The sequence below is a fragment of the Vombatus ursinus genome, unplaced genomic scaffold (genome assembly GCF_900497805.2).
Source record: "Vombatus ursinus unplaced genomic scaffold, bare-nosed wombat genome assembly UNPS02014798.1, whole genome shotgun sequence".
In the NCBI taxonomy this organism is placed as follows: domain Eukaryota; kingdom Metazoa; phylum Chordata; class Mammalia; order Diprotodontia; family Vombatidae; genus Vombatus; species Vombatus ursinus.
This window is the reverse complement of record NW_020954576.1, coordinates 31489336-31516059: the sequence shown is the minus strand read 5'-3', so window position 1 is coordinate 31516059 and position 26724 is coordinate 31489336. Positions and strand designations below refer to the sequence as shown.

Here is a 26724-nt window from a genome sequence, read left to right as displayed (position 1 = left end):
TAGTTTGCATTTACATAGAGCTAAAGTTTGTAACTCTATTTACACAGAGCTAAAGTTTATTTTGTCTCTTTTTTATTTATTTTTAGTTTTCAACATTCCACAAGATTTTGAGTTCCAAATTCTCTCCCCATATCATCCCTCCCACACCCCAATATGGCATGCATTCTGTACACCCCTTCCCCTAATCTGCCCTCCCTTCTATCTCACCTCCCTTCTCTTATCCCCTTCCCCTTCTATTTTCCTGTAGGGCAGGACAGATTTCTATACTCCATTTCCTGTATTTCCCAGTTGCATGTGAAAATAATTTTTTTTAACATGTGTTTTTAAAACTTTGGGTTCCAAATTTTCATCTTCCTCCCTCTCCACCCACCCTCATTGAAAAGACAAGCAACTCTATACAGGTTATACAGGCATAGTCATATAAAATACTCCCACAGTAGTCATGTTGTAGAAAAACTAAGTCTATTACCCTTTATCCTATCCTGCCCCCCTTTATTCTATTCTCTTTTTTGACCTTGTCCCTCCTCAGCAGTGTTTACTTCTGATTACCACCTCCCCCAATCTGCCCTCCTATCTATCATCCCCCTGCTCTCTTGGCCCCTTCCCCCCATATTTTCCTGTAGGGTAAGATAGATTTCCATACCCAACTGAGTGTGTATGTTATTCCCTCCTTAAGCCAAATCCAATGAGACTAAGATTCCCTCATTCCCTCTCACCTTCTTCCATTTCCCCTCCACTGTAAAAGCCTTTTCTTGTCTGTTTTATGTGAGATAATTTACCCCAGTCTACCTCTCCCCTTCTCCTTCTCCCAGTATAATCCTCTCTCACCCCTTAATTATATTCTCCATATATCACTCCTTCATCTTCAACTTACCCTGTGCCACCTATCTATCTATCTATCCATATACATACATATACTTTTTTCCCTCCAACTACCCTAATATTGACAAAGGTCTCAGGAATTACAAATAGCATCTTTCCATGCAGGAATGTAAACACTTCAACCTTAATAAGTCTCTGATGATTTCTTTTTCCTGTTTACCTCTTCATGTTCCACTTGAGTCTTGTATTGGAAAGTCAAATTTTCTATTTTGCTCTGGTCTTTTCATCAAGAATGCTTGAAAGTCCTCTATTTCACTGAATGACCATTTTTTCCCCCGAAGGATTATACTCAGTTTTGCTGGGTAGGTGATTCTTGGTTGTAATCCTATCTCCTTTGCCCTCCAGAATATTATATTCCATGCCCTGCGGTCCCTGAATGTAGAAGCAGCTAAATCTTGTGTTATCCTGATTGTGTTTCCACAATACTTGAATTGTTTCTTTCTGACTGCTTATAATATTTTCTCCTTGATCTGGGAACTCTGGAATTAGGCTACAATATTCCTAGGAGTTTTCCTTTGGGGATCTCTTTTAGGAGAAGATTGGTAGATTTTTTCCATTTCTATTTTGCCCTCTGGTTCTAAAATATCAGGCCAGTTTTCCTTGATAATTTCTTGAAAGATGATGTCTAGGCTCTTTTTTTGATCATGGCTTTCAGATAGTGCAATAATTTTTAAATTATCTCTCCTAGACCTATCTTCCAGGTCAGTTGTTTTTCCAATGAGATATTTCACATTGTTTTCTAATTTTTCATTCTTTTGGATTTGTTTTACAGTGTCTTGATTTCTCATAAAGTCCCTAGCTTCCAAATGCTCTATTCTAATTTTTAAGGAAGTATTTTCTTCAGTAAGCTTTTGGACTTCCTTTTCCATTTGGCCAATTTTGCTTTTTAGAGCATTCTTCTCCTCATTGACTTTTTGGACCTCTTTAGCCATTTGGGTTAGGCTATTTTTTAAGGTGTTATTTTCTTCAGTATTTTTTTGGGTCTCCTTTAACAAGCTGTTGACTTGTTTTTCATGATTTTCTTGCATCACTCTCATTTCTCTTCCCAGTTTTTCCTCTACTTCTCTTACTTGCTTCTCAAAATCCTTTTTGACCTGGGACTGATTCAGATTTTTCTTGGAGACTTTGGATGTAACAGCTTTGACTTTGTTGTCTTCTTCTGGTTGTATGTTTTGATCTCCTTTGTTACCAAAAAAAGATTCTATGGTCTGACTCGTTTTGTGCTGCGTGCTTATGATCTCAGCCAATTACTTGAGTTATAAACTCTTTGTTAAGGTAGGAGTCTGCTTCCAGTGTGGAGAATGTACTGTCCCAAGCCTCAGAGGTTTTGTGCAGCTGTTTTCAGAGATACTGCTAGGGACCTGTAAATTTTCAGTTCTTCCAAGGTGCTATGATCAAGGGTGAGGTGTTTACTCCTTTTCTGGCCTGTGCTCTAGTCTATGAGTGACCACAAACACTCTTTTCTGTCTTGGAATTTTGAGGAGGATTTCCTCTCCACCACCACTACAAGCTCCACCACGCCAACATTCCTGAATCCTCACCCCAGGACCACAACCAGAACTGTGACCCAGATCCAAGCACAGGCAAAGCAAGAGAATCCTGCATCAGCAGAAAGATCCCTGCAATCCTGCTCTGATCAGTCACTCGATTCTCCCTCAGTCTAGGGACCAGAAGTTCCAGAGACAGCCACCACCCTGGGGCTGAGCTTGAGGACTGGAGCTGCAATCACGCTTCTCTCTCTCACCTCGGACACAGACTTTTCCCACTGACTGTCTAAGTCGTATTTGACATTTGTGGGTTGAGAAGTCTGGAAACCGCCACAGTTGCCCACGATTTAGTCCTCTGAGGCCTGCTCCAGGTTCACTGAGGCCTGCCTTGCCTGAGTACCCATGCCAATCTGAGCTCCTCTCCCTGACCAGTGCGATATAGACCTCTGACCAACCATCCAGGCTGTCTTGGGCTGGAAATTTGTTTTACTCTGTCTTTTTGTGGGTTCTGCTGCTTTAGAATTTGTTTAGAGCCATTTTTCATAGGTATTTGGAGGGGTTTGGGGGAGAGCTCAAGGAAGTCACAGCTTTTACTCTATCATCTTGGCTCCACCCCCCATAGAGCTGAAGTTTGCAAATACTCTTTATAAATATTATCTTATTTGATTCTCACACACACCCTTTAAGGTAGGTGCTATAATTATTCTCACTTCACAATTGAGGAAACTGAGGGTGACAAAGACCAGAGTCACAAAGTTAGTGCTGGAAGCCAAATTTAAACTCAGGTCTTTCAGACTCCAAGTCAAGCATCCTATCTACTGTGCCACCTATTCACTTCTTACCATCACCTCTTCTATATGTACATGTTGCCTCTCATAATAGAATGTAAGTTCCTTGAAGGCAGGAAATATTTTATTTTTGTCTTGGTATCTTCAGTGCCTAGCACAATGCATAATAAATATTTATTTATTGATTGATTTATGGTAGGGTAGAGAAGACAAAAAAAATAATTATAACAAAAATCAGAAAGTGTCAAGTATGGATTACAAAGTGCTACCTACTAAAGATCCAATGAGGGAAAGATTGCTACCAGTTTGCTAACTAGGGAAAGAAGAAAAATCCAAGAAAGCTTCACGAAGGAAATGACATCTAACATCGGTTTTTAAGGATGGGAAACATTTCAGCAGATGAAAAATGGAATTGTATTGCAGAATGAAGAAATACATAACCAAAGGCTTAGAAATAAGAAAGAGAATCTAAGGAAGTGCTTGGAGCTATTCACAAGATTATTCAATGATGTGCAGATTGATGGCATGGGAAAAACTAGAGACAGGGAGACAAACTAGGAGAAGTAATGAAGTAAAGAAGTAACGAAGGCTTGAGTTGGTTGGTTTTTATTTTTTTAGTCTATGTTTTCTTTCACCACATGACTATTATGAATGTTTTGCATGGTTACAAATGTATAACCTATACTGGATTGCTTGCCCTCTCAATGAGGGGAAGTGGTGAGGAAAAAAGGAAGAAATTTGGAACTCAAAGTTTTAAAAACAAATGTTTAAAATTGTTTTTACATGTAACTAGGAAAAAATAAACACGAAATAAAAAAAAGAAATAAGAAAGGCCTGAACTAGACTTATGAGTAGGAAGCAGGGGAGAAATGTAAAAGATTTTCCAGAAGTTACTTATTGAATGTTGAAGAGTGAGGAATTGAAAATGACTGTAAGTTTTGGCCCTGAGTTTTCCCTAAATGGGAAAATGGTATCAGAGATGAAACTTTGTAATTTAGAAAAAGGGAACTATTCTGGAAGTGAAGATGCACTGTTTTGGACATGGTAAATTTGATATCTCAGCAGTACATGTAAATACATATATCTAGGTAGCAGTTAAAAATCTGGGACTGGAGGTCAAGGAAAGACTGAAGCTGAAGACAATATGGAAGCTAGAAACTTTACTTCAAGTGATAATTGCAGTCATGGGAATAAAATAAGATCACCAAGAGAACGCTGAAAACAGACCCCTGTGAAACACCCTTATCTGGAAGATTGAAGGATGAAGAAAAGCCATTAAAATATCAATCCAGAAAAAAATATCAGTCAGAGAATAAGAGACTCACAATACATAGACAGAATAATGAAAGCCAAAGGAAAAAGGGTCAAATGCCAGATATGTCATAAAGAATGAGGACAGAAAAATCCACTGGATTTAGTGAAAAGGACCTTGGACACAATGACCTTCATAGAAAGACAGGTATGGAAACCACATGTGTCAGAAGCTACACAGTCCATACTTGTACCAGAAGGAATGTATGTAACATATTCAGTAGCACTTGTAATATTTTTAAAAAATAAAAATAAACTCAGTTGAATTCTCAATTTAGCAATGGTATAAGACAGACACTGCTCTATAAAAAGTCAATTCCAATCTTTACCCTAAATGTAAATTACGCTCTATTATTAAGATACACCTAATTAGCTCCTCTTTCCTAATAATTCAATTCAATTCAACAAGAATTCATTAAGCACCTACTATGTGCTGGGCATTGGGTAGATCCTAGGTTAACTAAGATACAAATGAAAGTTTCTGCCCTCAAAGGGCTTATATTCTACTAGAAAGATAAAACATACAAACTTTTTTTTATTTAGTGGTTTATTTTTTTTTTAATTTTCTCCAGTTACATGTAAAAACAATTTTTAACATTCGTTTGGGTTCCAAACTCTCTCCCTTCCTTCTTTCCCAATCTTCCTCATCGAGAAGGCAAGCAATTCAATATAGTTTATACATGTGTAGTAAAAACATACATAAACTTAACGAAATACAAAATATATCCAAAGTAAATATAAAGTAATTACTTACAACTGGGGTTATCCTTTGGTTTTAAGGATTTCCAATTTGGTATTTAATTTAGGATTTTTAATTTGGTTTATTTTTTCTAATTTTTAAAATTGTATGCCCAATTCTCTAGTTTATTGATAAAAGCATTTAGAGATATAAACTCTCCCTTAAATACTGCTTTGGCTACACCTCACAAATTTTGGAATACTGTCATTCTCTTTAATGAAATAATTTTGTTACTATGAGCTATTCTTTGACCCACTCACTTTTTAGGATTATTTGGTTTCTGATTAATTTTTATTCTATGTTTCTTTATTGTCTTTTACAGAATGTTATTTTTATTGTATTATGGTCTGAAAAGAATGCATTTAATATTTCTACTTTCCTGTATTTTTTGTGAGGTTATTACTTAATAAAGAGGTTCCCAAACTTATTTGGCCTACTGCCCCCTTTCCAAAAAAAAAAAAAATTACTCAGCGCTCCCCCTAGAAATCTACTTTCTTTAACCCTTTAACGTTTTTTAAAATTTGCATCATTTCTAAAAAATATGAAATATTTTTTTAAAAAGACATCTTACAGGCACCTAGGTGGTGCAGTGGATAGAGCTCTGGCCTTGGAGTCAGGTGGACCTGAGTTCAAATCAGACCTCAGACACTTGACACTTACTAGCTGTGTGACCCTGGGCAAGTCACAACCCCATCTGCCTCACCAAGCAAAAAAAACAAACCCCAAAAAACAAAAACCACCTTCTCTTAAATTTAATAAATTATTGTAAACTTGTGGTTTTGTTTCTGCATTGAAATTTTGATTGTAACAATATAGTATTGGATTGTAAACAAGTCATTACATGCACATATCCCTGCTGATACATGCTAGACTTCCCAACAATGCACGATAGGCTCACCGGCCAACACTTGCTTGTCAAGATCTGTTGAGAGACTTGACTACTGATCTGTTATAACTTGCATTTTGTATGTTTATTTGGAAAATAATGTAATCACTATGACTTTAACTCTGTTATGCAACAGATGAAACAAGCACTAACATTTTTCAGAATTTTCTTATCTTCTTTTCTTTCTTTATGTTTCCACTGACCCTTTACTTTTATTCAACATCCCCAGTTGAACTTGAGGCTACTACTGACCCCCTAAATCGTTCCAGTGTGCCCGGGGGCAATACTGCCTATTTTGGGAACCTCTGCGTTAATTTTTGTGAAGGTGCCACGTACTGCTGAGAAAAAGGTATACTCCTTTCTATTTCCATTCAGTTTTCTCCAGAGCTATACCATATCTAATTTTTCTAAAATTTTGTTCATCTCTTTAATTTCTTATTTATTTTACGGTTAGATTTATCTAGCTCTAAGACAGGAAAGTTGAGGTCCCCACTTGTATTGTTTCACTGTTTAGTTCCTCCTGTAATTCATTTAACTTTTCCTTTAAAAATTTGGATACTATGCTATTTGGGGTACGTGTGTGTGTGTGTGTGTGTGTGTGTGTGTGTGTGTGTGTGTGTGTGTAGTATTGATATTGCTTCAATGTTTTTACCTTTTAGCAAAATGTCATTTCCCTGCTTATCTCTTTTAATTAGAGGTATTTTTTTTTTTTGTGACGGCTTTCCTGGAATTTTTTTTTATTTCACCTCAGCTGAAGCATAATAGATGCTGCTCCAGACCCTTATTTTTACTCTGTGTCTCTTTGTTTCAAGTGTGTTTCTTGTAAACAACATACTGCTGGATTCTGGTTTCTAATCCACTCTTCTATCCACTTCAGTTTTATGGGCAAGTTCATCTCAATCATATTCATAGTTCTGATTACCAACTTTATATTTCCCTCCATCCTATTTTTCCCATTCATCATTCTCTCATTCCCTTTTTATCCTGTCCCTCCTCAAAAGTCTGTTTTGCTTGTGACCACTGTCTTCTTTTATTTGCTCTCCCTTTTACCAGCACTACCACCCTTCTCTTAACTCCCTCCTCTCCTTTTCCCCTATTGAATAAGTTACATTTCTATAACTGAGTGCGTATGTTATACTCTCTTGGAAACAATTCCAATGAGAGTAAGTTTCAAGTACTGCCTACCATCCCCCACCCCTACAATTTTCCCCTTTCCTATGAAAGTCCCTCCTTGTGAGCCTCTTTTATGTGAAATAATTTTCCCTAGTTTTCCTCTGCCTTTCCCTTTCTCCCAATGCATGCCATTTTCTCACCCATTCATTTTTTTTTTTTTACATCATCCCATCATAGTCAACTAACACCCATACATAGCCTTTGTCTATGTATACTCCTAATTGCCCTAATAATGAGAAAGTTCTTAGGAGTTACAAATATGATCTTTCCACGTAGGAAAATGAATAGTTTAACCTTAGGCTTTCTCTTTCCTGTTTACCTTTTTTATGCTTCTCTCGAGTCTTATATTTGAATGTCAAGTTTTCTATTCAGCTTTGGTCTTTCCGTCAAGAATGCTCGAAATTCCCCTATTTTATTAAATACCCATTTTTTCCTGTGAAGGATTACACTCAGTTTTGCTGGATAGCTGATTCTTTCTTGTAATTCTGGATCCTTTGCCTTCCAGAATATATCATATTACAAATTCTTTGCTCCTTTTAATATGGAAGCTGTGAAATCTTATGTGATCCTAATTGTGGTTCTACAATATTTGAATTATTTCTTTCTGGTTGCTTGCAATATTTTCTCCTTGACCTGGGAACTTTGGAATTTGATTGTAATACTCCTGGGAGTTCTCATTTTGGGATATCTTTCAGGAGGTAATTAGTGTATTCTTTCCATTTCTATTTTACCTTCTGGATCTAAGCTATCAGAGCAGTTTTCTTTGACAATTTCTTGAAATAGTATGTCTAGGGTCTTCTTTTTTTTTTTTTTATCATGGCTTTCGGGTAGTCCAACAATTCTTAAATTGTCTCTCTTCAATAGACTTTCCAGGTTAGTTGTTTGTCCAATAAGATATTTCACACTCACTTTTATTTTTCTCATTCTTTTGATTGTTTTTATTATCTACTGATGTCTCACAGAGTCATTAGCTTGCATTGCCCAATTTTAATTTTTAAGGAATTATTTTCTTTAGGTTCAATATGAATGTATACATAGAGCCTATACATTCAAATTGCACACTGTCTTGGGGTAGTAGGAGGGGAGAGATGGGGAGAAAATCTGGAACTCAAAATCTTATAAAAGTGAATGTTGAAAACTAGAAATAAATATTTTTTAAAAAGGAATTTTTTTTCAGTGAAATTTTGTCCGTCTTTTGCCATGTGGCCAATTCTGTTTTTGATTTTTTGTTTGTTTGTTTCCCACTAGCACTGTTATCTTGCTAACTCTCCCAGGAATTCTTTTTGGGGTTGGCATTAGCATTTTTCTTTTTGCTTATAGCTATTTTGAAATCAATGTCTTCTTCTGAGTTTCTGTACTGATCTTCCCTGTCACCACAATGTAGCTTTTTATCGTCAGGTTCTTTTTTGTTGTTGTTTGCTCTTTTTTCCAGTTTATTTCTTGACTTTTAACTTTACATTAAAGTTGCTTTCTGCTCCCAGGATCAAGGGGGCATTGTCCCAAGCTTCAGGAATCTCCTGCTGCTGTTGTTCTAGGTGCCTGTAAGTTTTCAGTGTTTCCAATGTGGTGTGATCTGTGGAGAAGAATGGTCACTGCCCTCCGGGCCTGTGCTCTGGTCCTTACCAAGGATAAATATATTGTATAGGTTGTCTATCCAACTGCATGTCCCAATGTGAGTAACAGATATTCTTCATCTTTTTGGTATTTCCTATGTTGCTTGCCAAGTCAAACTCTTGAGGGGATACAGATCTCCTCCAAGGAGTTTTATAATGTTTTGTAATCGGTATGATGTCATCCGTAAACAGAAGCATTTTACTAATAACATATTTATGTAACATTTCAATATACAGAGCAATTTCTAAGTGTGGAAATTTCTGATTAGCTAATATTTTTATAATTGGTGCCATGTAATTTTTAATGAATTAAAATAATCATGACATCTAAAGTAACTATATATCAAAGAACTAATGCAAATTCATTCTTTTCCACAATGCTTTCCTCAAGATGAAGTGATTAATAATAATTCATATTTATAGTTATGTTAATGTATGCTTTGAATATACTCTCCCAACTCCAATGTCTACTAGCAGGCTGGGCCCCCAGAGGGCAGTAGTTACTTCTCATTTCAGGGCTCTAGGGAACCATCAAAGAGTTGGAAATTTCTTTCTAATGCTATAGCTCATGAGCCCCTACCAGTTTGCCCTCCTCCATTGATTTTCACTTGATATCAATTATTCAATCCAATTTAATTAGCTTTTAGTTAGGGACATTTACTAAGGTTGTGTAGAAAGAGTAGTTGGGTACAAAACATTCCCTGGAAAAGTTTAACACACTTTCCCCTAAGTACATATAGGATCCAAAGGATTTTGCTGTTTTGTGCTTCTTGTCTTCCAGTCAAAGGACAAAGGTTTTCTCTTTTTACATTCTCCTCTGGCTTCCGCAACAATACTCTCTCTAGGGCCTAGCTGAAAAAGTCTCCAAGCTTGCCAATTAAAACTCCTGAATTCTGAACTGTTTGCTATTCTATACAAAACCCACAAGGCATAACTGAGTTTCTTGAGACAATACCAACACAATTCCTATGTGGCACCATTTTATTTCATTCAATGGCCTTCACGTCTTCCAAATTTATTAAGGACTTTTTCTACACCTACTTAAAAGCCTTTGATTAGCCTGTTCAATAAATATTTCTAGGCCATCATCCACACTTAGTCCATTCCTCTGATTGACTGATTCAATCAAGAAGTCAAGGCTCTCTGTAATTATTGAGACAGTAATCTAAGTACAATGCTTCTTAAACTGTGGGGCATGATCCCCTACAGGGTGTGACCCTCAGTTTAAGAAGTGCTGAAGGTGTCGCCAGGGGAAAAGGTTTAAGAAGCCCTGATACTAGGACATTACTCATATTCTATCCCCAGTATAATAATTGCTATCCTCAGCAAATCTTTTGGAGTACGTTTAGCAAAGTTCATAGTCCCAAATCCTGGATAGCTTAATAGTGAATTGTGGAACTTTTGTCCTTTTTTGAAGGCCTTCCCCAGTGCCTTGTATTGCTGACTCTATGTGGCACAGTTTGTAATTAAATCAAATAGTTATTCTTCTTCTTTATTTCTAAGTGCATGGTGATACAATTTAACAAACCAATGTTATTTTACAAAGTTCTAAAGCATTATTAATGGTTCTTAGTGCTTACAAAAAAAACTTTGGCAAACCCAAAACAATAAAAACAAAACAAAAAAAGAAAACAAAGTCAATCAATCACCCTACCACATTCAGAGTAACTAATAACAATGCTGATCAGGTGAGAATGCCTCTATTGATTCAGTCAATCAATCAGAGGTATGAACTAGATGTGAACAAGACCTAGATATCATTTTAATCAATTAACCAATCAACAAAATTTGATTAAGCTGAAAAATCCTTGAAAGCAACTGAATAAAATGGAAAGATGCTTCACAGGGAGTGTGTTGGTATTTGCTGAGGATATTAAATCATGTTCTGCTGGTCTTTTAAAAATGCAAGTCATGTGAAGGAGTCTTACCAAATTCTTTTTATGATACAAATATAGTGCTGATACCTAAACTGGGAAGAGTCAAAACAGAGAAAGAAAATCATAGACCAATTTTCCTAACGAATATAGATGCAAAAATTTTAAATAAAATATTAGAAAATAAGATTACAACAACTTATTACAAGAATAATAAACTATGACCAAGTAAGATTTAGGAATAAGGGCTGGCTCAATATTAGGAAAACTATCAGCATAATTTATCACATCGACAACAAAACTAACAGAAACCACATGATCATCTCAATAGATGCAGAAAAAGCTTTCGACAAAATACAACACCCATTCCTATTAGAAATACTAAAGAGGGGCAGCTAGGTGGCGCAGTGGATGAAGCACTGGCCCTGAAGTCAGGAGGACCTGAGTTCAAATCCAGCCTCAGACCAAACACTTGACACTTACTAGCTTTGTGACCCTGGGCAAGTCACTTAACCCCAATTGCCTAAAAACAAAAAACAAACAAAAAAAAAGGAACACTAGAGAACATAGGAATAAATGGAGTCTTCCTTAAAATGGTAAGTGGCATCTACCTAAAACCTTCAGCAAGCATCATATTTAATGGGGATAAGCTAGAAGCATTTCCAGTAAGATCAGGGGTGAAATAAGGATATTCATTATTATCACTGTTGTTCAATATGGTACTGGAAACGTTAGCTTTAGCAATAAGAGAAGAAACAGAAATTGAAGGTATTAGAATAGGCAAAGAAGAAACAAAGCTATCACTCTTTGCAGATAATATGATGATATACTTAGAGAATCCTAGAGAATCAAGTAAAAGACTACTTGAAATTATAAACAACTTTAGCAAAGTTGTAGGATATAAAATAAACCCACATAAATCATTGGCATTTCTACATATTACCAACAAAGCTTAATAGCAAGAGATAGAAAGAGAAATTCCATTTAAAATTACTGTAGATATTATAAAATATTTAGGAGTCTACTTGCCGAAACAAACCCATTACAAAACACTTTTCACACAAATAAAGTAAGATCTAAATAACTGGAAAAACATCAGTTGCTCATGGGTAGACTGAGCTAATATAATAAAAATGACAATTCTACCTCAGCTAATTTACTTATTCAATGCCATACCAATCAAACTACCAAAAAATTATTTTATAGAGCTAGTAAAAATAATAACAAGATTCATTTGGAAGAACAAAAGGTCCAGAATAACAAGGGAACGAATGAAAAGAAATGCAGGGGAAGGTGGCCTAGCCATTCCAGATCTTAAATTGTATTATAAAGCAGCAATCATCAAAACTACTTGGTGCTGGCTAAGAAATAGAGTGGTGAATCAGTGGAATAGGTTACGTATGCAAGACATAGTAGTCAATGACTATAGTAATCTACTATTTGACAAGCCCAAAGATCCCAGCTTCTGGGATAAGAACTCACTATTTGACAAAAACTGCTGGGAAAACTGGAAAAGAGTATGGCAGAAACTAGACATAGACCAAAATATTACACCATATATCAAAATAAAGTCAAAATGGGTTCATGATTTAGATATAAAGGCTGATACCATAAGCAAACTGGGAGAGCAAGGAATAGTTTACCTGTCAGATTTATGGAGAAAAGAAGAATTTATGACCAAATAAAAGATAGAGAACATTATGAAATGCAAAATGGATAATTTTGATTACATTAAATTGAAAAGTTTTTGCACAAACAAAGCCAATGCAATGAAGGTTAGGAGGGAAGCAGAAAACTAGTAAAGAATTTTTACAACCAATGTCTCTGATAAGGGCTTCATTTCTAAAATATATAGAGAACTAAGTCAAATTTATAAGAATACAAGTCATTCTCCAATTGGTAAATGGTCAAAGGATATTAATAGGCAGTTTTCAGATGAAGAAATTAAAGCCATCTATAGTCAAATGAAAAAATGTTCTAAATCACTATTGATTAGAGAAATGCAAATCAAAACAACTCTGAGATACCACATCACACCTATCAGATTGGCCAACATGACAAAACAGGAAAATGAAAAATGTTGAAGAAGATGTGGGAAAATTGAACACTAATGCATTGTTGGTGGAGTTGTGAAATGATCCAACCATTTTGGAAAGCAATTTGGAACTATGCCCAAAGGGCTATAAAAATATGCATAACCTTTGACCCAGCAATAGCACTTCTAGGACTGTATCCCAAAGAGATCATAAAAATGGGAAAAGGACCCACATGTACAAAAATATTTACAGCAGCTCTTTTTGTGGTGGCAAAGAATTGGAAATTGAGGGAATGTCCATCAACTGGGGAATGGCTGAAGAAGTTGTGGTATATGAATGTAATGGAATACTATTGTGCTATAAGAAATGATGGGCAGGCAGACTTCAGAAAAACCCAGAAAGACTTGTATGGACTGATGCTCAGTGAAGTGAGCAGAACCAGGAGAACATTGTACACAGTAACTGTTGTGTTGTTTGATGACTAACATTGATAGACTTAGCCCTTCTCAGAAATGTAAAGATCTAAGACATCTCCAAAAGTCTCATGATGGAAAATACTATCCACATTCAAAGAAAGAACTATAGAGTTTGAATGCAGATCGAAGCATACTATTTGCTATTTTTTTCCTTCTGTTTTGTTCCCTCTTTCTTGTGGTTCCTCCTATTGGTTCTGATTCTTCCTTACAACATGACTAATGTGAAAATGTTTAATAGGAATGTATATATAGAGCCTATATCAGATTGTGTGCCATCTTGTGAGGGAAGTGGGGGGGGGGGGGGGAATTTAAAACTCAAAAGCTTATGGAACTGATTGTTGATAACTCAAAATAAATTAATAATAAATAAATAAATAAATGAATGAATAGCAAGCAATGTTGGAAATTGGAGAGTTAAAACATTTGGCTCAAAGAGAGAGCAGTTAGCTAAGTCCCTGAGAGGGAATCATTTGGAACAAAGAGAGGACAGAGAGCATCTGTCTCCTTTTCTGCTCCTAAGAAAAATTTTATGAGTGCTCAATGAAGTGGAGAGGAGTTCCAGCACCAAGAAATGTGAGTTACTCCTTTGCCACATTTTAGCTAAGAACCCCCTTTTCTCTCAACTCCTAGTAGTGGGAAAGTATGTGTATGTGGGTGGAAGGAGGGGAAAGAGGTTATTTTCTATGTTAGTAAATACCCCTTTCCTGAATGCTAATTAATTCTGATTGGGAAACTGACCCAAAATATAACAGTAGAGGAAAGCATACTGTTAGGGGCTTCTGAGATACAGAATTACAAAAATCAGCCCCTAAGGGTCCTCTAGAAACATGAGGGAAGATGTTGCAGCCTTCTGAGGACCCAACTTGCCAGTATGAATGGGAGTTGGGTTAGGAGTCCAAGAGTACATACTGTTGTTAACTTTTAATAATGATGATATTGATGATGATGATGATGATGATGATAGAATACACCACACAATAAGGTTTACACATAGTTTTCTTTGTAACAACTTTGTGAGACAGGTAGTACAAGAATTATTATCGCCATATTACAGATAAGGAAAGAGAATTTAAGTGACTTGCCCAAGGTCACAAAGCTAATAAGTGTCAGAGAGTTGGATTTGAATTTCAGGTCTCCTGATTCCAAATCCAATACTCTTTCCACATTACCAAAATATGTCTCTGCAGTGATTACAGCCACAAAACTTACTCACCACACAATCCATCACTTATGTATGTGGAAGGGCACCCTGGACTTGTTTTCTTGAGTTGCCCTGTTTTCCAGAGATGAAATCTGTCTCCCATACCCCTCCAAACTAACATAACAGTGATCTTTTGTGACAACTCTACTAAATTTTCAGTGCCCTTGGAGGTTCAGTCAACTATAAGCCTGGCTCCAACCAGACTGATAAACTGTGCAGCTGGGACCTTTTCAGATTAGCAGAACATTCTATCCTACCTCCATGGTCTGATGTTCCCAAACCCTCCTCCTACCTCTCACCCCCTTCTTTCTCCCATGCCACTCCTGTTTGGGAGGGGATTACCTTCCACTCCTCCCTTGAAACCTGTGGTATTAATATCCAAGGCTCTATTTGTATTGTGGGCTTCTTGGTATAAGGAGTTCCCACACACATATGCCTTTCTCTTGTAATCAAACTCAATCAAGTTACTATCCATGTGTTGTGGAATCATGGCTTTTGGTTAACATTGTGTGTGTGTGTGTGTGTGTGTGTGTGTGTGTGTGTGCAACCCTATTTCAGATAAGAGTGAGATTCATCTGATGCTAACTCCCTCCATGCCTTCCCCTATGTTTGTATATTCTTTTGAGAAAACATTAAGTGTGTCCCACCCCCCCCACTTCCATACTAGTGTATTCTTTTTGTTCTCTCTTCTCTTTCTCCTCATAAAACCCTCAGAACAAAATCAATTCACTCCATCAAGGACCTCTGTTTCTTTTCCTTCTTGTTTTTAATTTAATTCCCTCTATATTCTCTGACGACATAAGTTCCTAAAGGGAACTCTATTATTACTCTCTCTCTCTCTCACTATTATATGGTAGCACTACAACATGATACAGCTCCTTCCAAGCTCAAATAAATCTACCTTTCTAGGTTTCTTTTGACTCTTCTATTTTTATTTCAAAGTTTCTACTTAGCTCTGGTCTTTTCATCAGAAATGCTTGAAAATCCTCTAATCCTATTGAGGTCCATTTCTTCTCCCTGAAGGACTTTGTTCAGTTTTTGAAGTTAAGTTATTCTTGTTTGCAAGCCTATGTCTTTTTCCTTTTGGAATACCATATTCTAAGATCTCCTCTCTTTATATAGAAGCTGCTGGCTTTTGTGTGAAGATCCCGATTGGGATTCTTTGGTACTTGAACTGCTTCATTCTGGATGCTTGCTGTACTTTTATTTGACAATGGAGATCTGAATTTTGGCTATGACATTCCTGGGACTCTTCCTTTTGGAGTTTCTTTTCTGAGGTAATTGATAGATTCCATCTTCTCTTGCCCCCTGATTCTAACAGAATTAGGCAGTTTTCGTTCATGATTTCTTGAAAAATAGCATCCAATTTTTTTTTAATCATGGTTTTCAGAGAGTTCACTGATTTTTAAATTATCTTTTTGATCTGTTTTCCATGTCGATTGCTTATGATATCAATCATCGTACATTTTCTTCTATCTTTTCAATCTTTTGATTGTGTTCTAATATTTTTTGCTGTCTCATGGAGTCACTGATTTCTGTTTGGTTTATTCTAGTGTTCAGAGAGTCTGTTAATGGTGTAGTTTACCATGTTTCACTTCACTCACACCCGAATTCTCTTGGACCATTAGTTTTAAAAAGGCTCAGTATCTTTAACAAGCCAAAAAATGGTCCATAAAGTTTTCCATGGAAGTAAAAATATGAAAATCACATTCCTCTGTAGGATGCACTCCTGACTCATATCCAAAGGACTTTCTCTATTACCATGTCATAGAAACCTCTTCACTCTGCAAGTGCATTTAACCCTGGACTACTTATTTACAATGGAAGTACCTCCTGAGGCATCTCCCTCTGATTGGCTAGTTGCTCCTAGAACCTCCATTTTAAGAAGGTGGCCCAGGGAAATCATGTCTTCCTCTCCAAACTACCCTCTTGGCTCATCTCAATTGGACTTTCTCCATTATGCCCCTATACCAAGTACTTTCATCCCATCACCTCTTTTCAGCACTCTTTTACAACTTGTCATCCCCCATCAGAATGTAAGCTCCTAAAATCAGAGACTTTCTTTTTGCTTGTCTTCTTATTCTGAGTGCTTAGCACAGTATCTGGCACACTGTAATTACTAAATAAATGCTTGCTGAATGATTGATATATTCCACCACCGATCCCAACTATTTGTAGACCTATTTTCATCCTGGAATAATAGAGAAAATTTTTCTATAAAGTTTATGCTACCAAAGTTAAACTTGATTATAAGTATTTTATATTTGATCCTATTTTGACTAAAACTTGTCATTTCTCCAACAGAACATTCTTGAGGGCAAGGATTGTTTCATTTTTGACTCTGTATCCTCAGAGCCTAGAACAGAGCTTTGCACATGATGGGCCCTTAATGTTTATTAAATTTAATGTATATCTCCCAAATTCACATGTTAGAATTTCAATACTTAATCATAAATTGAAAATATTTGGCTAAAAAAAATAATTAATTCAACATACTATGCTTTAAATTAAGGCTACATTACAACAGTATAAGTATCATGAACCTCTAGATCTTGAATGATACAGAGCTAAGCAATACCCATAACTACCACAGATGCCACTGACATGCCTAAGGTACACGCAGTCGTATAAAAGAGAAAGAGATAAAGCAAAAAAAGGGAATAGGAAAAGAGAGTAAAAGGAAAAGAGGAAAAACAAAGATGGAAAAAGAGAACTGAGAAAGGAACATTAACAAATACCTCAACTGAAATAAACTGCACTAGAATCACAGCATTCAAACCACAATCCAAAACTCAAGAAAACAGCATGGATGAAAACTTAATGTGTAAAGTTAAGAGATTTCAATGAACTAAAGAGTATACTTACGCACTAGAAACACAGCTTTTTGTTCCCGAGCTATCACCATGAGATCATTAGTTGGAGATAAGGATAAAACACAATCTTGAAGCCAATACGATTTTTGAGTTTTGCAAACAGTCTCTTCTTCTTCCTGTTGAGGGAAAAATTAGTTGTTATTTGCATGCATCCTCAACAGTGATACACTGAATAGGCCTCTTCTCTTTGAGTCCCATGTTCCAAGCTTCATTATCTCTCCACTCACCTACCTATATCCCATTCTCTCTAGGCTATGTTCTTGATTTTCCAAGGTGACAAACAGCAAATCTACTGAAATAATCAGTCAACTGTATATTTATTAAACACTTACTATGTGGCAACACTGTGTTAAGCAAAAAGGAAAAAAAGAAAGGTAAAGATAGTCTCTGTCTTCAGGGACCTCCCATGCCAGGAAACAACATGTAAATAAGTCAATTAGTCAGTCAATAAGACCACAAATATTTCTTAAGTGCTAATTATTTGCCAGCTACTGTCCTAATTCTAGGTATACAAAGAACAAAGAACGTTCCTGCTCTCAAGGAGTTCACATTCTAATGTTCATATAAGTTATGGCAATATAAATGGAAAGTAAAGTCAGAGGGGAGGTATCAGAAAGGACTGGGTTAGGGGAAGACATATAGGTAATCGAAATATCAAGAGCATGACCATCTCTATGTATAGTTTAAGTAGAATGGAAGAGTAAGTCATGGTAATGGAGTAGACTGAGCAACTGGAAAGGTAGGGTATTTAAGGGAGTATTAATATGCATACTGAGATCTCTTAATATGAGGGCAGGAGTTGGGGTGTAAATAAAGACTCTTAAGATAACCACTAGAACCAGGAAAACATTGTACATAGTAATAGCAACATCATGCAATGACCAACTTTGATAGATTTAGCTCTTCTCAACAATGCAATGATTTAAGACAATTCCTAAAGATTCATGATGGAAAATGCTATCCACATCCAGATAAAGAACTATGGAGTCTGAATGCAGAGCAAAACATACTATTTTTCCTTTTTTTCCCCTCTTTCTTTCTTGTGGTTTTTCCCTTTGGTTTTAATTCTTTACAACATGACTAATGTGGAAATGACGTTTAATATGATGGTATGTATGGCCTATATCAGACTACACACCATCTTAGGGGGAATGGAGAGGAAGGAGGGGGAGAAAATTTAAAATTCAAAATCTTATAAAAGTGAATGTTGAAAAATAAAAATAAAAAAAAAGATAGCTATTAAATTCAGTGAGGAAGGAAGGAGAATATACGAGTTAAAGGGCAAGCTGTACTAAAAGGGTGGTAGGGATGCAGTGTCAATATAAGTTAGTCATGTGATAGTGTCAGAAGATGGAAAGGAGTGAAAAAGGAAAAGATTTAAGATGAAAGAAAGTTTCTTAATTATAGGGTAGACATTCCATAGAGCATAGCAGGAGGGGTGGGCAGATCTGAAGTGTGATGCTAAAGGGACAGGGTTTAGAAGGATGGGATTAAGGGACCAGGCAACTGGAGAAACGGAGAATGGGGTTTGTACATTAGCAGCCAGGGGTTCAGAATCACTGGGAAGGTGTTGTTTACTAATCACTGAGGAAAGAGTCCAGGCAGGTTTCCAGTGATTGAGAAAAGGTCTACTGAGGAAGGACAGGTAGATTGTCCAAGGTCCTGTTTCAAGGTCCAAACTCATGGCAGGTGTTACTATGACCTTTGAGGCAGGCCCACCTTTCAGCAAGCAGGAATAAGTGGAAGGTTGACTTTAAAAGAGTCCAGTCAGGAGGCAGGAGTTGGAACTAAAGGGTGCAAAAGAAGTGGGGGAGGGGTATTGGATGTGTACTGGTGGGAAATGGCCTCGAACTAGAGACATTCTGCAGTGAAGGCAGATCTGGAGAGCACAAGGTGGGAACTCAGAGGCAAAGGTGAGAAGAGACAGCATTCCAGGCATAGGGGACAGGCAGTGCAAAGGTTTGGAGATAGACAGTGACTTTTACAAGGAACAATAAATAGGCCAGTGTTGCTAGAATATAGAATGGGTGGAGGAGAGTAAAATGTAAGAAGACTAGAAAGGTAAGACGGGGATAAGCTGAATAACAAACAAAAGATCTTATTCTGGAGGTAACAGGGAGCCAATAGAGTATAAAACTCTTTTTTTTAAATTTTTTAAATTTTTTTATTTTTCAACACTCACTTTTATAAGGTCTAAACTTTAGGAAAAACTTTAGCAACTCAATGGAAAAGACTGGAGGAAGGAGAGAGGAGGAGGAAAACCAATTAGAGGGCTACTGCAATAGTTCAGGCAAGAAGGTTAAGGACCAATACAAGGATGGTGGTCACGTGAAGAGAGAGAAGGGGATGTATATGTGTATATAGACATACATACATATATAGATGTATATATGTGAGTAGATATAAACATACACACAATATATATGTATATGTCTGTACATATAATATCTAGCATACTTATTTATATATACATACATAAGAGGTATTGTAAAAGTTTTCTTTCTACAACACACTCTAGAGATAGATTCTATATGTGGAGTGAGAATTGTCTGTTAACTATTACCATGTTACCTTAACCTTACCACATTTGTATTTTAATAGTAAAGTGCCTTAATCCAAAGGGCATTTCAGACCATAAGGCTAGTTGGTTGGGGAAATATTCTAAAGATACAGTCCCTTCAGCTGTACGTAAGGCAAATTTTGCTCCTAGACCCTCAAGTAGAGTTTATAGGATTAGAGATTTAAAGCTGGAAGGGACTTTGAAACCAGCGAATCCAATATCCTCATTTTACAGCAGGAAACAGAGGCTTTGGGAGGCTGACTTGCCCAGAATCACACAGTAAGTATCAAAGGTAGAATTTGAACCCAGGTCCTCTTGACTCCAAGCACAGTATTTTCCCCACTATACCACAATGCCACCTCCATTGCTAAGAATAACAGCATTTAAGTTTGCAGTCTAGCCCACATAGCCTATTTAACCCATAATAAAGGATAACGCATTTGAAATAGTAGACAACTTCCAAAAAGTAATGTAAAATAATACTGTAGGTCAGGTGAAAGAGCTAGAAGATTGCAGAATATAGAGGCAGGCCAGATGGTAAGGCCTGATGGTCCTGTAACTCACTGGAAGAAATAGAGTTCTTGGTTCTGATCTCATTCAAGACGAACAGACTCAAGCAGACGGTGGAAAGCAGAGACAAAGGAACCAGGGATGGTAAATCTTCCTACTAGAAGTTAACATTTGTATAATACTGCACAACTATTTCACATACATTAGGCATCTGACCTTCAAAACACGCCTTTGAAGTAGGCAGTTCAAGTATTACTATCTTCGTCTTACAGAAATGGAAACTGAAGTTAGGAGAAAGTCCCTCAGGTTCATAAGCTCTGCATCATCCTGGACCCCTCACTATCCTTCATCTCACAAATTAAATTAGCTGGCATTTCTAAATCAATATGATCTCTTGCATCTGACCCTTGCATTGTACTGTACTCATACAGCCACCACTTTAGTTCAGGCTCTCATTATCTTTCCTAGATTATAACAACAGTCTCCTAACTGGCTTCCGTGCCTCAAGTTCCTTTCTACTCCAGTCTATCCTCCACACAGCTGCCAAAATGATTTTTCTAATTTGCATCTCTGATCATGTCATTTTCCTACTTTAAAAAAGTCTAGTGTATATCTCTAAGATACAATATAAATTCCTCTGTTTAGCTTTTAAAGCCCTTCAAATCTGGCCCAGGTATATCTTCCTAGCATCACTGAACATCACTCTCCCTTCTATACTCTGGAATACGACCAAACTGACCTCTCTGCTCCTCACACACAGCACTCCCTCTCATTTCTCTGTGCATTCAGCAGTAACCATCTTTGACTGCTGAAATGTCCTCTCACTCCTCATCTCCCTTTCAGAGAACGTTCTCTTTCTTTAAGACATAACTCAAGCACAACTTTTCTACATGAAGCCTTTCTTAATCTCAACTACTAATGCCCTTCTTCCTCACCTTATATTGATTATCTTCATATTTTTCTGTATTTATTTATCTATTTGTGATCTCCCCAATAAGAATGTAAATTCCTTGAGAAGACTGCTCCATTACTTATCTATTTGTGATCTCCCCAATAAGAACATAAATTCCTTGAGAAGACTGCTCCATTCTTTGTATTTGTATCTCCAGTGCCTGACACATAGTAGGTGCTTAATAAATGTTTATTGATTCAACCAATCAAGAAACTTTTATTAAGTGTCTTCTGTGAGCAATTGATTTACTGTGAAATTAAGTCACTTGCCCAAGGTCACAAAGATATTAGGAAATATCAGTGACAAGACTTGAAACCAAGTTTTCTGACTTCAAGCTTAGTGTTTCTTATATCAACAATATATGACATATTATAAAGTAAAAACTAAATATACAATATTTATTAATTACTAGTTGAATTCTTCAATGTTTGTACTTAAACTTAACACATTTGATTATCTGGATAACATTCGTTTTTCTCATAGGTTCAAAAACAGCTATAGTACAGTAAGCTAAGTTTAAAACAAATAAAATTTGTTGTTAATGATCTTGTTCTGTTACTTAATATTCAGTACAATGATTTATGTGGTAAATATTTATTAATTCAAGTATGAGTGAACCCTTAAATGAAACAGCATTTATTAAGAGCTTACTATGTGCAAAACACTTGGCTAAGCACTGGGGATACAAACAGAAAGGCAAGACAAGAAGTTAGATTACTGAATCTGAGGTAGGTCCAGATCAGGGACATATTATCTTTTAAATGATAACAGACTACCACAACTTTACCTGAAAATCTGCTTGGTCTAGAACTTTAAGTCAAGCTGGCACCAAGCTCTGCCACAATCTCAAAATACAATTAACATATTGGGAGCAAAAATCCCACAAATTAGTAAAGCAAATGAATGTTTCACTACCTCAACAGCATCCAAAATAGTTAAAGACATCTTTGATGCCTGTTGCTAAGAAGGATGTACAAAGAAACAAATTCAGAAATCATAGACTACATCCCTATTTCACAAAAACGGGGGAATGGTACTTGGCACACAGTAGATGACCAGCTGACCAGACAAAAGATTCGCTGATGATTCTAAGCAAGAAAAATCCTATTAGAAAGACAATACTTCTGTGCGTGTCCTGTTGGTGGTAAGATAAAAAAAAATGTAGAGACAATATTAAAAAAGCAAATTTAGGCCCAAATTTTAATTTGATTTAAAAATTCTTTAAAGTAGCTGTGTGTAGAACTTCTTAGGAGAGTTTAGTCCCTGGACTTACGGAACTTAGACTCTAATGAGGAGCTATAACTCATATAAAAATTAACTAATACAAAAAATTAAGTTCTATATGAGGTCAATAAGAAAAAGGTAATTAACAAAGGAAGGCTTCACAAAGGAACTAAGTTGGGCTTTAACTCTATTCCCTTGATACCTCATTATGGTATAGTAGTGCCTTGGGTTCTACAAGATTAGGTGAGCCAGAAGAGCATAAAATCTACTAGGTTTTAAAACCCTGGAAAGCTTACAAGTACGGACCTTATGTCATTAAGTTATGTACTACATGTCTCGACCAAGCCAAAGTCTAAAGAGGTTTATCACCAGGCTGGTCACAAGGTGATTAATATTTTTAGTCAAGTTATAGAGGGATTGCTATCTCAGTGGAGAAAGAATTTACATCAACAAAGGTATGTATAGACACAAACACACACACACACGCAAAGAAGGCAAGAGTGGACAAGCCATGAACAGAAAATATGGCCAAAAAAGTACAAAGTGTGTTGGGGCAAAGCAGTTCAGTGAGACTGTACCCTGGAGTGTATGTGGCAAGAAACAGCATGAGATGTTTGTAAGACAGAGTAGTGCCAGATTCTACAAGGCCTTGAATGCCAGACAAGGGAGTTTTAATCAGACTCAGCAGCCTACAGGAAATATCTCCCCTATAAATCAATCTCTATAATGAATCTCAGATTCTGAAATTCCCTTTGGATTCAGAACCACTGAAGATTTTAGAGAAATGATAGGACCTGATCTATGCATAAGGAAATTTAGCTTGGCAGTAGTACAAATAGGTTAATATTTTGTTGGTTCTCTAAAAGCTATAAAAATCTATATTTAACAGGTAACAAATCATCTGCTAAAATCTTTTATCTGTTTATGGGGGCATAAAGCTGACCCTGAGTTCACAAAGGCTATGCCAAAAGAAGATAAATTACCAAATTATAAGGCTTCAATTCAAGTACAGCCCTGCAATGAACTCTATGTCCATCATCAGAGGGCCAGCATAAATAAATTCAAAGATTTTCATCACACAATTGGACATAAGATGATGGATTTTTCAGTTTAAGGAACTCTTTAACTCATAGATGGATCTGATCTGAATGGGTAGGAGTACTCACACCTTTTTGAAGAATAATAATAATAGCAGCGGCCGCAGCAGTTAACATTTACATAATGGTTTGATATCTGCTATCTCATTTGATCCTCACAACAATCCTGAGATAAATACTATTACTAGCCTTACTTCAGAGAGAAGGAAACTGTGGCAGAGAAAGAGGGTAAGTGACTTGAGCAAGGTCACACAACTAGTATCTGGGGCAGGATTTGAACTCAGGTCCCTGAATACATTATGCCAGGTGAAGTATTAAGAAAATAAGTAACAAATAACATATTACATATAAGCTACGAAGTTTTTGCCTAGACATCTCCTACAACATGGGTCAAGTCCTAAAAGGGGACAAAGCCAGGGCTCAAGCTGTGTCTCCCTTAATTCAGCTTCTTGGTAGCCTCTGGCTGTGTTGATGTGGCCTCCTGGTCACTTAATGCCAAGTAAGACACCACTTATGGGAGGTCAGTAGTGAGGCACTACTATACCATAATGAGATATCAAGAGAATAGAGTTAAAGCCCAACTTAGTTCCTTTGTGAAACCTTCCTTTGTTAATTACCTTTTTCTCATTGACCTCATATAAAATTCAATTTTTTGTATTAGTTAATTAGTTAGTCAGTGAGCTTTTCAGAATTGTTGGATGCCAGATACCAGAAGACTACACAAGTCACTATATGTTATCCAGATGAACAGATGAACATTTCCATAGGAAGACAAGTGAGGCTATGTCCATGAAAACTAAATGCTTCAATATATTTGTTACATATCTTTTTTATGTTAGGATTAAGTAAACTTCATTTTATTATCTGTTCAATGACCAATGAATGTCTCACTTTATACCAACATCAAACCTAAACTAATAGGATTCTGAACCTGCTCACCTCTGAAGACACCAAATATGAAAAGAAGATTAAATAAGGCTAAACGCAGGAGTGCACAGAATTCCTTTGGAGTTAAAGCTTGAACTCAAGGATACTCATTATCCACTCCATCTCAAATCTACATGTCCTTCATTTTGCCACTTGGATGAAGAGGCCTAATCTAACCAAAATATATGAAGTGCTATCAAACAAAATACGGAAAGAGCTAAGGAGGAAAAGGACCATAGATACAAAAATATTTATAACAATTCTCTTTGTGGTGGCAAAGAATTGGAAACTGAGGAGATACCCATCAACTGGGGAATGGCTGAACAAGTTCTGGCATATGATTTGGCATATGGAATACTACTGGACTATAAGAAATGACGAAGTAGATGACTACAGAAAAAGCTGGGAAGACATATATAAACCGATGCAAAATGAAGTGAACAGAACTATGTGAATACTGTACACAGTAACAGCAATATTGTAAGGATGATCAACTATGAAAGGCTTAGCTACTGTGATCAAGACAATTCCAAAGGACCCATGATAAAAAATGCTGTCCACCTCCAGAGAGAGAACTGATGAACTCTGAGTGCAGATCAAAGCATGTTTTCTTTCACTTTCTTTTTTTCTTGCTTTTTTTTCTTTTGCAAGGCTAATGTGGAAATGTTTTGCATGACTTCATATGTTTTTGGTTTTTCTTAAAGAGTTAAATAAAGGTGTCCAACAGGATTACTGGGTAAATGATTTTTAGGAAAACAGAAACTGTACATGATAAAAAAGCATAGAAGGGCCACAATCTCCACCAGGGGAGGTAGTTTCCATTCTAAAGAGATCAGAGACCTAAGGAAACATCAAACACAAACACACACACACACACAACCACCACAACAACAACTAAGATGTACAAAGGGCACCGGTGTGGGTAAAATACTCATCACTCAGTACACTAGGTTTTATAGAAATGCTTTATTTTAGATTACCTATAAATATTTCCATAGAAGGCAATACTGTGAACTATTCTTATAATTAAGCTTAATGGTGCAATAAATCCTTACAGTTTTGATCCATGCTATTTTGCTTATAAACTACACAACCATCTAGTCATTTCATTTGGTACCATGAGAACATAAGCTGGTCAAAAATAATGCTCATAATGAGTGAAACACATATTAGTACTCCCAGATACTACTCCCTGGAGCAGATTCTGAAATTATATACCATTAATGAAGAAAAGTCACATAAAATTTAGGACAGTACATTTCCTAGTGGTGCCTAAGATAACTAACAAAAAAAAAAAATCTTAACATGCTGCACAGGAGATTCACAAATGCAAGCCCTGGTATTCCTCATTAGTTACTAATGAAACAAAATTAACTTCATATAAATTTAATTCCTATGATAACAGTTTAAATACAAATTAAATACAAATAGACAAAAGTCTAAATACAAATCTATGTGATTCAAGATTCTAGAATTTCTCTTTTTTAAAAAACTAGGGCTTCTCATTCTAAGCAAACATCAAGGTATTGCTATAGTTCAAATAAATGAAATAATCTCAAATTCACTAAATCTACCACATGAATATTTTACTATTTCTTTGGATTTTAAGTCCAGTTTGTCATGTACTTACTTCTATTGTATGACAGTTCAGCAGAATGCAGTCTGCAATAATTTAAAGTGAAATGTTAATTACTGTATATAGGATGGTAAAATATCACTTTAAGGACAATTGAGGTTTTTTAAAATTAAATCAATTAAAATTTTAAAAACTTTAAAATGAAAAAAAAATTTTAATATTAGGTAGCCAATAATATAAAGTCTATTTTTGAAAGCTTTGAGCAATTATCATTTTAATATGGTAGCACTTGCCAATCACAATTTACACTGTAGATCCCATCACCCTTATTTCTGTAATACAGTAGAGCCAAAAAATTCCAATATAATAAAGTACTTGTCAGAATATCCACTATAACCTAAGTGGCTTAATGTCTAATTATAGAAATAAAAATGTCATTACCATTTAAAAAAAAGGTTTCATAAGTATTAGAATAAAGAAAAAAGTGGAGATAATGCAAAATACCTAGCCTTCCTCTTTCTTTTAGAACCACAAACAGA

General features: G+C 36.1%; 1 protein-coding gene across 1 annotated transcript in view; it reads right to left on the bottom strand.

The window, feature by feature from the left end:
- The window catches only part of LOC114049732 (rab3 GTPase-activating protein non-catalytic subunit), a 127945-nt gene that overhangs the window by 73096 nt on the left and 28125 nt on the right, over window positions 1-26724 (bottom strand). The window contains exon 3 of the mRNA XM_027871118.1: window positions 17332-17455. Within this exon, the coding sequence (XP_027726919.1) occupies window positions 17332-17455 (124 nt within the window). The remainder of the gene's footprint in view (window positions 1-17331; window positions 17456-26724) is intronic.